The sequence below is a fragment of the Anomalospiza imberbis genome, chromosome 1 (genome assembly GCF_031753505.1).
Source record: "Anomalospiza imberbis isolate Cuckoo-Finch-1a 21T00152 chromosome 1, ASM3175350v1, whole genome shotgun sequence".
Classification (NCBI taxonomy): Eukaryota; Metazoa; Chordata; class Aves; order Passeriformes; family Viduidae; genus Anomalospiza; species Anomalospiza imberbis.
In genome coordinates, this window is record NC_089681.1 from 123469000 (window position 1) to 123484035 (window position 15036).

Below are 15036 nucleotides of genomic sequence, written 5' to 3' on the forward strand. Positions count from 1 at the left end.
ATACCTCTGCTACTGTTTAGCTTAGGAAAAATCTCTGTATTTTAGAGAAGTATTGACTTTTCAATGCAGGTGATATAACAAAATGTCAGGTAAAAGCGAAAATAGAAAGATAAGATCATTCAAGATCTTCCTTTTTCTGAAGAAAGCAGACTGACTTAACATATGAAGGTCTTAGAAGTTTTATTCTGTTGCTCAGCCAGTTAAGCAATTAATTCTGAAATTCCTAAGACTTCATCTGTATCTAAGATACCAGGATTTCCCATGTAAGCAATTTTCTGATAGTTTTTTCATGCTAGCATGTTTTTAGGACTCAGCAATATATTAGGACTTTATGGGAGATGCCATGATAAAGTTAAGGTGAGAATTACAATAAACTTTAAAAGCAAAGTAAGCTGCCTTACCCTCATGGTGCTTATGTAGGGAGTTTGGATGGAAAACCTATAGTGTTACAAATTTGCACCTTGCTTAATCTGTGATAATTCTTCTCTATATGGCAACCCTTTGTTGCTGTCTGCTCCATATAGTACACAGCATAAACATCTAATACCAGAATTTATGAATTCTTATGTTGGATTTTCTACTTGCTCAGATTGGCTTGTGGGAAATCACTTTTAGATCAATTTATGTCTCATTTGCTATAGCACATCAAGTAGTAACATAATAATCACTATCTATGTATGCTATGTAATTTCTGCATTATGGATGTATTAGAAGAAGCAAGTATATTGTGCAGCGCTTTGAGCTCCTCATAGTACTTCAATATATCATCATGAGTTCAGAATTATATATCTAATGTATGTTTTCTTTCTCATTTTTCAGATGTTCAACTTGCCCATGGCTCTTTTCATTCCCCCTTCAGTGTTTGCTGTTCATTTACAGTTTAATCTGCTTTACCAGTTTTGGATACATACAGAGGTAAACCAGGTTTTTAAGCCATACCTAAACAGTTAGCCTGGAGCAGTGTCTTGGAAATCCACTAGCAGCTGATTTATTGTGTAAGAAAAATCTTTGTCTGACTTCTTTAAAGAGAAACATCTGTTCATTTTTATTCCCTTTTCTGAATATATATTGCTAAGTTTATAAGAAACAATGAGGCCAGTTGGTCCCAATTAGATTTAGAAAAAAAAAGTAACTGTAAAGAATCAAAACTTTTGCTATTTTAATACTGTATTTTCCTATCTTGCAGCTTATTAAACATTTTTGGCAGATACTGAAACTGATTTCATTTCTAGGATAAATATTTTAGGGAAAAATACCCAAAAGTCGGTGCTTCTCAAAGATCATTTAGAGTTGCAACTGAAGTTAGATATTGTTTCTTTCTTAATGCAAGTAATTCTCAGATGAAGAATGCTCTGTGGTTATCTGATGGCTATTTGTTTATGACTACACCACTTCATTTCTGTTTTGTGAGTGCATAGACCATATCTAGTTTACATACATACACGGTTAATGACACACTGTAATTAGCAGGATGTTTCCCACACTTCTCAGGTAGTTCAATAGCCTTTGCCTTCTTCCTTGCATTACAATAGAGATATTAAAAGGTACTTTATGTTATAAGTCAGTAGCATATTTCTCAGTAGCCCCAGGTGGGTTGTAGGCTAATTATTTTTATGACACTTACTCCTTTGTTTAAACTGCCCAGACAGATGCCTTTTCCTCTCTAATTTCATGATGCAATATATAGGACAGTTCTTCAGGAAAGGAATTTTATTTTCTTCATCTGATATTTTATGTGATTATGTTGTTTGAATTGCAGATTTTCTTTTATTTTTTCTGTGTGTTTCATTAAAAAAAGAATTAAAAATTAAAAACAAGATAGTTATGGTGAACCAATAGCAAACTTTGATTGTTGACGTTTTGTTTCTGTTGGACACATTTCTAAAATCATTAACATATGTCTGATGATCTAAAACACCATGTGAATAGGAAAGGCTTAGATAAAATGTCACACATATCACCAGAAGTGGCATGAACTGAAGCAATACACATTTAAGCTTTTAAAAATATTTTGAAAATATTCAAGCACTCTTTGAAACTATACCAAATGAGCACTAGCCCTCATATGGTAGCAAAGTTTCTTTGACCATGCTTTAGGCTCTACAAATTGGTTTTAGTGTTTTGCCACTAAAAAAATTATGATATGCCTCATCTATGTCTTCTCTGGTGTTTGAAGCCATCTCTTCCTTGGCTGAGAGTTTTCTAACATTCTGTAGTGTAGCATTAACTCAGTGAATCTCAGCACTGGTGCCACAGTACATGGCTAAAGTTTCTAAAGTGAATTTCAGAGGCTTATAAATTGCCTACATCCCTCTAAAGTGCTTAATCCTTCATAGGGCTTAAAAGGAATTTCCATAGCATATGTGCAATGTGCCGAGTTTAGACACTAGTCTAAACAAGAATGAATTTCAGTCTCAATGAAAAGATAAGCACTCCTTACTATTAAATTATTGTGCTGGTAGAAAAACAATGGATCTTTTGTATTAATCCAGTTGATCCACTCATGGAACTTTGCTTACAAGGGAAGTTATTCTTAATGTTGATATTGTTGATTTTATAGCACAGCTGAAATCAGTTGAAATATGTTGGAGTCATGCTCTAAGGTCAAAAATTATGTCAAAATAGAAATAGGGTTACACCATGTATTAGCAGATTTCCTGCTCTCAAGGGCAAGGCATTGACAGAAAAAAAGTAAGGAAAGGAAGGGTAATGGTATCAGCCATTCAGGCTTATGTTACCCTATATTTTTGGTGAAATTAATATGATGCTTCACCATTGTATTGGGTTTTCTTTGCAACAGCTATCACAATTTAACTGTTTAAAGCTATTGCTGCTCTTTTTTTCCCCTAACAGTCCTTTTCTGAATTTTAATGATCCTAATTATCTTACAAAGATTATATTAATATGAAAATCCTTTCTTCAAGTCTCTGTTGCTGTCAGTTTACTAACATACAGAGTTTGTTCAGGGCTGTAGCCTGGGGTTCTATAGCAAACAGCATTCTGTCTCAGTAAGTGCTGCTAGCCCTTGCTCTGAGAGCAGAAACTTATCATCCCCCAGCAGCTCTGATGTCCCCTGGGAGGCCATTCTAAGGGTGCTGTTACATGTCATTAGGGGTCTAGGGGAGATACACTTCATTATTTCCATTCTGCCAATGCAATGTTATTGTAATATAATAGTTTGCTCCTAAAATGAAGGAGCAATTGATAATTGTTTTTTTTTTCCCAGATTTCTATTGCGTTTGATCAGTGTCAATTTCCTGATACAGTTTGGCCCCACATTGACCAGTCAAAGATGTTTGGAAATTGTCACTTCGCAACTTTTGATTGCATGTCTTTCTCTTTAAGAAAAATAAAGAGACTATACTACATAGTCAGATAGAGGGGAAAAAAAATCTATTTTCCTTAATAGATGGAGGTTTGTTTGTTTTTTTACACAGGACTGAAAAGGAAAGTACATGCAGAATTTTTTTGGTTTATAGAAGAAAAAATGGTGTATTTAAGTAATAGGAAAGAATTTAAATACATGAAAAAGTTTCTGAGGGAAGATGTTTTGTTTTGAGAGTAATTTAAATTGAATTCAGTAATTACAAAAGAATGATCATGCTGTGTTGAAAATTTCTATGCTGTGTTTCAGCCTAGAGCAAAAGGTTATAGCCAAATACAATCCCTGGTATTTTCCTACACTTAAATTTTACATGTGTCCAGTGTTGTTTTAAACAATATTAAGAGATGTTTCCTGTGTTATAACTTTGACCTGTCTCATTATTTGTTATGTCAGTTTTTGTCCAGCTTTATTACCAGCAGATCAGACATGGTCTATTTTATTTTAACTCAAGTGACTCATATATTCTTGTGACTACAGTATCATAAAGATCAAAAGTATACATTTGTTCTACCTCATTTAGACTTCTGTATTTCCTACATGCTTGATATGCATTAGTTTTTGTCATTTTGTATGGAATAGAAGAGCATTTTAAGCTCTATAAATCTTATATAAAAGTTATACTATTATTGTGGTGCTGGATTCTTTTACTATTGTTTATTATTAGACTGGGCTATTGATACGGGAAAGGCATGCCTGAAATTAATAAAGTTGTGTATGCTAGAGTGAAAATACAACTTTGAGACTTATGTCATGCATTTGTGTACAACTATTTTTTTTCACTGCATCCTGGATCAATGGGCCAAGACCAGAGATATGAGATTTGAAGTAAAGTGCCAGGTCTTGATTACAACCACCCAAAGGAGGGCTACAGGCAGGGGGAAGAGTGGCTGGAAAGCAGCCAAGCAGAGAAAAATATGGGGGTGGTGCTTGACAGCAGCTGAACATGAGCCAATGTGTGTCCCCAGGTAGCCAAGAAGGCTAATGGCATCCTGGCCTGGATCAGCAATAGTGTGGCCAGAAGGACCAGGGCAAGGATTGCCCCCTGTATTCAGCACTGGTGAGGCCACACCTTGAATCCTGTCTCCAGTTCTGGGTCCCTCACCACAAGACATTGAGGTGCTGGAACGTGTCCAGAGAAGGACAGCAGAGCTGGGGAAGGATCTGGTGCACAAGTTTTACAAGAGCAACTGAGGGAGCTGGGGGTGTTTAACCTGGAGAAAAGGAGGCTCAGGGGGGCCTTAGCACTCTCTACAAGTGCCTGAAAGGAAGCTGCAGCCACCTGGGAGCCGTTTTCTTCTCCAGGGCAGCCAGTGGCAGAAGCAGGGGAAATGGCCTCAAGCTGTGCTAGAGGATATTCAGGTCGAACATCATGAAAAATTAATTAATTGAAAGTTTGGTTAAGCATTGGAATGGGCTTCCAGGGAAGTTGGTGGAGTCACCATCCCTGGAAGTGTTCAAGAAATGACTGGACATGACACTTAGTGCTATTCTTAAGTGATGTGGTGGTGTTTAGTCAAAACTAGGAGTTGATGGTCTTGTAGGTCTTTTCCAACCTTAATGTTTCTATGAATATTGCACCATGTACATGACAATCTGAAATTATATCAGGATTTTGTCAAGAATTTAAAATAAATTTCTAAGTAGCACCAAAGCATTGAAATAAATTCCTAGTCATTTATTTAAATGAAAAATGAAGAAAAAAAAGATAACCCAAGAAGTCCCCTGAGGAAAACATTTGAGAGTGATGGGTTGACTATTGGACTTGATGATCTTAAAGTTCTTTTCCAATCTAAATTATTTGGTAGTTCTGTGATTTCAGTAAATCAAGGAAAAAATAATTTTTTGTTCTATCCAGTACTGTTCAGGTCAATTGAATGGCTCAGGTCTCCTCTTAAATAGTCTGGGAGAAATGCTTCTGTGACGTGACAGATCATTCTCATCTAGATCATAAGTGAATTAAAAAAAAAAACCATTAGTCAAAGGGCACTAAAAAACTAATTTTTCAAAAGCCACAGAATGTTTCAGGACTGTTAATGACAGACAGAAATACTCCATTTCAGTTTATTTTTGCAGGTGATTCAGAAGGTCTATGGCTTATATTAAACTATATCCTTCCATTATGCATTTATTACAACCAATAAGTTAGGTGTGTTTATAACCTGATAGAGACACCTGTGAAAAACAGAAATTAGTTTCTGTTGGTTTAGCTGTAATTTTTATGAGATGTCAAACAGTATTTAGAAAGTATCAACTGATCCAGTCCCTGATGGTAGTAATTGCAGCAGCAGATTATTCCTTGCCTATTTGATCTTTGACATATATTGGTTTCTGTTTAATTTTCTAATTTAAGGAAAGGATATGATCTGCCCTTTAGCATACTCACAGAAGTCATATTTTTAAGGTATCTCTTTTCACCTTGTTTAAATCTTTCTACCTTATCCACCTCTGGGAGCAGAAAAAGGTGAGCCACAGCTATTAACCGTGTAACATGGGTGAAAACAGGTGAGGAAGGGGAGTAAGTTTAGCAAGACCTTATCCAGACTGGAAAGAGAGGCATAAAATTGCTACAGATAAAGGGAAGAATACAATTGGTTTTATCAGAAAACACCCATTAGTAAAACTGAAACTTGCTGTATGGTATTTGTCAAAAGGATATTTTTCACTTATGCACGCACATTGTGTACTGGTCTAAGTTTTTGTCCAAGTCTTTTTTTACCTTCGACTTCTGCTCACTTTTCTTTAATGAAAAGTTTTGGAAGAGAAAAATTGGGAATTCTTCCTGCTTTCATGCCCTGCACAGCCCATCTGGGCTCCCTGAGTTCTGGTGAGCTCTTGTGGCCCAGTCCTTAAATTCTTGCATCAATCAGATCATACCTAGGAAGATGGCCAGATTCAGAAAAAAAGCCTGTTTTGTTTGACTTTATTTTCCAATAAGGTAATTAAACAAGCAGATTGAGGAACCAGGTAAAATTAAGGAAAATAGATAAAAAGTATACATAAGTTCTTCTAAGTAGCAGTACACCTGTGATTACCATAATATCAATAGAAAAAGCTATTCTTGAAACTCTAGAGGAAGTATTTGTCTCTTCAAGCAGAATCTGTTTCAGACAAAAATCTATTGGATGGTGAAAGAATTGGATGAAAGAATCATAATTAGGACACTGTGATAAATGACAGTATGAAACAATAGACAAAATATTCAGTCATTAATTTCCAGGTCCTAACAATTGAGATTGGTTTATTTATTTTCAAATTCTATTTTTCAATTTTCTTGGACCTATTTTCTCTGCATTGTGTGCTGTAGTCTCATTTAAATAAGCAAGAAGGGATTTCAGGATTTAAAAGTAAAATGTTACAAAGTCTATTTCATCTGTTTCAAGTACTTGCAGTAGTTTTTTAATCCATTTCTCAAAACAGAAAAGTAAATTTTATCAAGAAATAAGACTTTGAATTTAAAAAGCATTTTAACAAAACTTATTTGACTATTACAAAACTTATTTGACTGTTACATGTTTTAGTGTTTTTATCGGAACAAAGATAGTTTTATTCTTGTGGTTGATTTGTGGAGTTGAAGGAAGATTTTGGTAAAAAGCGAAAGTATTGAATAGTTTGAAGATAAAAAAGGAGAAGCTTTGTTGGGAGGGAAGCTATCCCTGGGCCTGGTGTACAAAGTCATATATTTAATATTTATAATTCATATATTTATTATTTATATAGTCATATATTTACAAAGTGTATATATTTATTCATTATTAGTTTACTGGACTGTGAATATTTTCTTTAAGGTCGGTAAGATAGGAGTCAAATTTAACACACAAAAGTGTTTGCAAAATCATGGCATACAGGTGGTATTGAGTGGATCACATTAGAAATAGAGTATGGTGGACTTATCTGATTTTCTGGCCAGGATGAGAAATGTCATTTTGCTTTTCTTTTGTTGCTAGTGTTTTGGTTTGTGTTTGTTTGGGGGGGGGGGGGGGTGTTGTTGATTTTTCCTTAACCTAAAAAGTATAATATGTAAAAGGTAAAATCAATAATAATCCAATGTATTGAGTAGAATTGTGAAACTGCATTATCTCTTGAATTTGATTCTAGAAGGTCACTTTGAATTCAAATACTATATGCCAAAAAAACCTTTATTTTTTTCATTCTAGCACATTGCTTCATTTAATGAAATAATGAATTTCTTTCCTTTAATTTGGCCATGTTAGCCAAAAATAGACACAGCTCTGTCTGATGTTCCCTTTCATTTAAATTAGAAACATGCACATCTGTTCCTGTCGGATTACAAGGAATCAGAAACTTACCATTCAGAAGACTTTTGCTAAAAGTGATCAAAGGGATGAAGGTAATTAGAGGTGATTACAGCCATTCTCCTAGTCTGATGTTCAAGATAATGTCAGTGAACATTCAATGACATGATGATTTAACAGAAATTCCTACAAACAGGTGAAATCATCCACAGCCTATTGCGTACTTTCTTACAAAGATTGATGAAATTATTTTTAAAACAATAGGAAAAGAATTATTAGTTGATTTGCATAAAGAACCAAACTCTGGTTTACAAAAGAAAGTTCTTGCCCCACTCCTGATAGCTGATGCTTTTATTGCTGATAAATTCATTATTTGCCTGCTGTAAACTCTCAAATGACGTGCTTACTCTGGAGAGAAATAGAACAAATTCAAAAAACACCAGGAAGATAAACATACTTTCTTTAATGCAGACAGTGACTTTGTAGGTGCAGATAGACTATTTATGCAATACAGACATTAAAACTTAAGCGTGATTCCAAGAAACAAAGAGATCTCTCTGCTTCAATCCAGCGTGTCTGCCAAAATGGCTTATTAGATTTTCGGACCAACCTGGAGGATCAAAGTCATCATTGCACTTGCCAGAATGCAGAAAAAGGCAAAGCTGACAACACTATCATTAAACACAAAATACTTGCAATAACTGTAAAATATGTTGCAGTTTTCCATGTTTCACTTGCCCCATGAGGGGAGAAAAGTATTGTCTTTCTAGATATGTAAGGCCTACAACTCTGCTTTTGTTTTAAATAAAAAGAATAACAAAATGGAGAGAAAATAAAACATTCATAAGGAAGCATACTGTTCCTGTCCTGCTAAGTGTAGGCTGTGCTTGAGCACAGTATAATCAGGAAAAACATAGCTGGATGAAGTTTGGAGTTCCTTCCTTGGCACCTAAAAGCTCAGTGATGATTCAGAATGCCAATGCTCCGCTTCAGTAGTGTCAGGATGAGCCTCCTGTTTTAAATGTGTGTGAACTCCTATTTTAACTATGCTGTACACCCAACAGCTCTGAATATGACATGCAGCACAGGAGCCATGATCTTTTGCTTTCAAAAGTGGCTGCTCCACGATAATAGGGTTATGTTGGTGATTTGCATTTGATGGGCAGCAATCCAGACAGAAGAATCCTCCCCTATCCCTGTTGAAGCTGGGTCACTAGTGAGGCCAGAAATAAAAAGTTTATGGGACAAGAACATAATTAGTAATTGCAATTTGGATCCTAATACTTAAATCCTAGAGTTTGAGTGTTGGCTTCTGTTCCATGCACCAAAGACTTCTTGCAAGCGACAGCTGTGAAATGTTTACTTCAGCAGCAGTGGGCCTGACTATTGCTAATCTGCCTGCAAAAACCCTAAAACTAAAGATTGTACTTAAAGAATTTTATTTAGGTCACTTCTTTCTATTATGTCCCTGGAGAATTATCAAGATTAAAGTGAAGTGAGCTACTTAAAGATGTAACACAATTCAATACATTCTGAATCCTGGAAAAAGAATCTAAACAACTCATTTACCAAATAAATTTAATGTAATAATGATGAAAGGATACCACATTAATAATGTTTGAGATACTGTTCTTTGTTAAAAAAACCCTCTTTCCCTCTTTTTCCATCTTAACATATTACATATAATGCTTTTTTCTCATGGCTTGTACTCATTGAGAATCTGTTTAAAATAGTTACAGCTTCAAAGCCAACAGAAAATTTGAAAGACCCTTCTTTGTTAAAATCACAGAGTATAGGCTGCTGACTATTTTTTGATCTGTTTAGAAAAGATGATGAAGAGCCTCATTTGGCTATATTTTAGTTTATTTCAGGGCTGGCATACTGATTTATGACTTTTGGAGTTTTTTTCTGCAATTGCCAGAACATATTTGTCAGGCTGCGGAAAAATACTGATTTTGTATAGTGATTTTTCTCCTGGAGTTTGTTTAAAATGCTTAACTTGATATATGACTGAAAGTGTGACTTGCTCCACACTCTGCTATTTGTAATGCTGAAATTAAAGCAATCAGTTACTGTAAGTTTTTTTCATTTTTAATGGAAAAATTGATTGAAATTTCCTATATGTGCTCACCTTTCCCACAAGGCTTTATTTGACCTATAAAGAAAATAAAAAGGTTGCGTCCACTTGTTGAAACAGTTAACTTAAATATTCATGTAAGATGCCAATTTGATTCAAACCTTACCTCCTGGTTGAGGTGTAAAACAATGGAAAGTGACAACAGCCTGCCATCAAGATAATTTATTATAGACACATTTCTTAAGTCTGCGTGTTTATTATATAAATATGCCCTAAACCAGACTGTCCGTTAAAACTAGGCTTTCACCTCCCCTTCCTACAATCCAGATTTATCAGAAATTCACCCTCTATGAAACTCTGTATGATCCCAACAGGCCTGATTCCTCTCACTTGTTTTATTTCTAAACTATAAATATTGTTTTTTCACTCCTCAGTGTGGAAATTCAGCTATATCCATTTTACATGCTTACTGGAGTAGAAAACTGCCTAATCAGATAGGAAAACAGTTGGCGGTGTATAAATCAGAGTTTGCCAAGGATTTCAAAGTGTGAAACTGGCAGACAAGCACATGTCCTAGGAGTTCTGCCTTTCCTCAGCTTCCCTGTAGAGATTTTACATGGCAAATCTGGTCACCAGAGCCATCTGTATAAATAGATGGATGTGTTGTCCTGAATTAACACAGCAGCTCTACTGGGAAATGTAATTAAGGTCATATTTTAAAATTTCCCCACCAGATTGTCTGAAATACAGATTTATATACCAGGAATAAGAATCTTACCCTGATTTTGATGAGGAAATGACTTGTAATATGTGTTTTACTACCAACTAGTCTAACAGAAAGTCCAAAGTTAAGTTCAGAGTGCTCCATAGTGATGCTCCAGGGGTGAATTTACCCTCTTCTGTCCTGCTGATCAGAAACACCATGATATTGAAAGTAATGCTGTGCTACAAACAGCTTTTCTTATGCTCAGAGGAAAAAAATCAACCCTAAACTTTTTATATACGGATGGTTTTACTGTAAGGTCGCCTGCTTTATTCAGTTGACATTCCTTCCTAACATTGACATTGAAACAGAGCTAAGTAAAGATTGATGTGGTAGTGGTGACAGGAGGAGTTGTTACACAAGATGTAAAGTTTCCCTTGGATTTCATGTCACGATTTTTTCTCATTACTTGAACAAGAACTACATTGAAGTGATGCAGGTACCAGGCAATAAAGATTTCCCTTGGTGCTGACAAAATCTGAGACCACAAACGGAGGTGCTTACATGCCACAAGAGATATTGCATAGTGTTCTTTCCCTTTAGGTGAGGGATTGCTGTCACAAAGGAAACATCTTTATATAAGATTGACTATTGTCGAAAAAACCCCCCATTTAGTTTCTATCATCTGTCTTTGAAGATTTCATTTCCAGGATATTTTATTCAGTAATGTATGAAAAGTATTTCTAAGTATGGTTTATTTATTACACTGCTTTTGGAGTTGCTTCAATTATTGTCAGTAATTCTGCTTTATTGTTTAGTGATACCCAAGTGTAAAGGAGGAAGTACATCAGTTTTTAAAGAAAAGAAAGAAAGAAAAATGCATGTTTTGTGGACAAAACTTTTATAACATATATATATACATATATGAGATGCCTACATATTTGATTTGCAGTTAGTTTATTGAGTCCATTTCTAAGGATTTTGATAAGTGAAAAATTATTTTTGTGCCAATGGGATGTTAAAAAATAAAGGAAACAGGAAAAGAGTTTTGTTGGAATGTTGCAGTTCATCTATGGGTCACTGGCATGAGAGTTTAGGTGCATGTGATGTGTTAATTGAGAAAGGAAAAATTGCAGACAGGAGTTGATTTAGAACAGAAGTGTCTGTATCAGAGAAACAAAATAAATGTAAGCCCCCAGTCTTAATGGTCAAAATACAGATAAGGTTATAATTGGACAACAGTTGGGGTATTTCATCTTTTAGGGGATTGGTAGCTATTTTCCTGTATTCCCCAAATCACTTTAAGTTGATGATACAAAAAATAAGAATATTTTATATTGACAAGCAGACTTTTTTCTTTTGAGTAATATGAAATAAATTTTGAAGTAGTGATGGTAGAGTTACTGAACAGTGACATTTCAACTATTGTTTTTTTACTTTTTAGAATACTTTCCAATAAAAAGGTCAGATACGAAAATTAGAGTAGCAGATTTTTTAAAATTAAAATCCCAATTATAAGCATCAAAAACTAATTTTATCTTCTTATCACAGTTGTTTGGTGTTCTTTAAAAAGTTTAATTTTTTTTTCTAATGTGTGAACATCATGAAAGCTCTTATTCTCAGAAACCAGTTTGAATGCAATGAGATTGTAAGCTGATAATGTTTTTCTGTCTGAATGGCTGAAACTTAGTAGTCTATGTGCTTTGGTGACTGGTTGTAATTGCAGTGTAAGCCAGGTTACTGCTACAAAGAATGCCTATGAGCTCCTTTGAAATTGCTGTTCTCCAAGGAAAATGTCTGGACATAATAAAGACACAGAAATGAGGATAGACTGACAGATGAAAGGTAGATGGGTAAGCAGGATACCTGCCACTGCCTTTCTTCTCTCTGGATTATTCTTTTGAACCAGGGCTGTTGCTACACCACATGAAATTTTGTTATGAGTCAGTTCTTAATAAATTAATTTCTTTCAATATGACTGCAGTAAGTTCCTGTCAGCTTGACATGGCCATGTCAGAATCTTGTCTGGCAAAAATTGTCTTGCTATCCTATCCAATTTACTTAGGTGAAAAATCTGCTTGTAGGAGTTTTGCCCCAGGTAAGATGGCAGAAAATAGAAAAATTAAACAAATTTAAACAAAAGAGCTATGTTGTTTGACATGTAAATGCTGCAAGAGCCTTCAAAATTCAGCTTTACAGTGGTGATATATTTCTGTCTCTTGGAAAGATTATGGTTATATTTATAGCATTTATGCATTTATAAATACTCTGGCACCACATTTTTTCCTCTGACAACAGGTTTTTTTTTTTTTTTTAGGAATGAGCTAAATATCTACAAGTAAACTTACTGATGGCAAAGGAAGTTTCTAGAAATAGCAACCTATACTATTTTGACTATCTGGTGAAAAAATATTTTTGATGTGTTTTAGACAAAGCATTGATGTATGGATTGCTAATGTCAACATAGTTAGAGTTCTGTACCCCCTTGGAGCTTTAAAGCCATGTGATTATGATTGTTGTCTCAGATTATATTTTTGTCACAGTGGGGCTAAAATGTCTTTGCAATGAAGGTGACCTTGTGTGAATAATTAATTAAAGTAGGCTTGGGTATCAATCACTAATTATGACATAGAGAAAATATTTCAATAGATTTTTAAATTTCATCACTGAAAGAAAGACTGTTTTAAAGGATGAGAACGGTGTTGTTATCCAAAGAAAATACTTCCACTATTATTAATCAGAAAAATTTATTTAAAGTTCTGCATATAAATTTATATACTGGAGGTCCTTAGAGAGTCCCAAGACAAAAAGTTTTGCTTTAGCATAAGGATATACTATGTAGACTTTCAAAAGGATGAATTTTAGTTTTAAAATTTTAATTCAACCGGCTGGATATTGATACCTGAAGGCATTCATTCTGAGGACATTTTGTTACAATCCACCTGTAGGATAAAGGTGAAGACTACTAATCCTTACTGATTCCCTGATCTCTTAGTGCACACTTGGGTTTTTTTTACAAAACCTGTTAAAATATTGAGCTAACATATATTAAAACCAACTGGATCAAAGTTACTTGTGGTCTATTAGAAAAATCAGTGCTCTCTCAGGTGCTGGGCTGCAGTTCAATTCAAAACATTTGTCTCAGATTAAATTAATTTAATGGTCACATCTCACATATCTTAAAACAGTGGAATGTTCTGCTTGAGAAAGGCACAAAATGAAGCTAGCACAAATGATGGATCATTTCTTACCTTTAGGTGGTCTTTTCAGACTTGAACTTATTTTGAGGGAGAGCTTGATCCTGCTTATGTTGTCCTTGGCTTCTGAGTTAAATGAAACAAAACAAACTTTTCTCTGGATCCTGTTTTTCCAGTCAAATGTGAGCAGGATTTTGAGAAAGATGGTCCAAATATTACAGTCCTCTGTATGTGAAGAAATTTTTTATTTCTATACTCCTTTAATTACAGAAATTCTCTACTTAACCAATTAAGTTGATATTCTATTTGCAGTTATTGAAGAAAAAAATGAAAAAAAAGTTTTTTTTTTCCTTTTATTATCTTTACCTGATTCATAACAATTTAAATGCATCTGAGGAATATCCTAAGTCTGCTTTTTCAATCTAAATGTACTTGCACTTGCAGAACTGTAAATTAAAGTGATATGGAAGTGCCATATTTCAGTACTTTGTTCTGTAAACCTTAAAGGAATGAAAATCCTTTTTAGATTAATGGACCTGCTCTCAGGGGTAATGACTGTCCCTCTAAATTTTTTTTTTTGCCATTATTATCTCTATTATTATATTACAGATCACCCCTTTTGGCAGTATGAGCATTAAATTTACTAATTAAATTCTCTAAAAGGAAAAGAATTCCAGCTGAGTGGATTTGTTTCTTAAGGTCTAAGCATTTTTATTTTGCTGTTTTAATGCTCCCTGCTCCCTTTTAATTGCAAGACATTATGGCCATAATCACACCTGGTGAATAGATACTGTTTCAGAATATATTGTGAATAGATGTCTTTTTTGGTCATCCAGTGATTGCATCAATTTGTGACAGATGGATTGTGTTTGGGATTAAAGAATGATTTCTGTGTTCCAAGAAAATACTTCCACTATTATTAGTCAGAATTTGTTTTTATTATTATTTTCTAATTAAATTTATTTATTTATTCATTTATTAATCCACACACTTCTGTTGAGCTAACCAAAGCACCAAATTTGAAGTCAGTGCTGGCTTTCCTCTAATTCCATAGTAGCTGAGAGTACCTAACTCAGCAGAAAGCCTGCTGACAGAAACTTACTTCATTAGCATTTTCTGACAAAGCTTGAAGCACTAGATTTGGCTTTTGGCAGTGGATACTGTCTATCATTTTTGGGTTGGTACTAAAATGATCAGTGCTATCTTTCTCTACTGTTGAGGCATTGCCTTAGATTGTAGCTCCATGGTGAATTCATGCTGATCTGCTGTCTCTTCATGCCTCCAACTCATGACAGTGTGTTTGTGACCATATATTGAACCAAAATCAGGATCGGATCCAGTTAAACTGACTTAGAAAAACAAAACAAAAGCAGTTTTGATTTGCATCAGTTCCCTAGTCAGGTTTCTTGGGTTAATGCATT

At 34.6% G+C, this 15036-nt stretch overlaps 1 protein-coding gene across 2 annotated transcripts in view; it reads left to right on the top strand.

Moving 5' to 3' along the window:
* Positions 1-15036, top strand: part of AGMO (alkylglycerol monooxygenase) — a 190225-nt gene that overhangs the window by 82684 nt on the left and 92505 nt on the right. For both annotated transcript variants that reach the window (XM_068209875.1, XM_068209866.1), the window contains exon 5: positions 820-915. In XM_068209875.1, coding sequence (XP_068065976.1) covers positions 820-915 — 96 coding nt within the window. The remainder of the gene's footprint in view (positions 1-819; positions 916-15036) is intronic.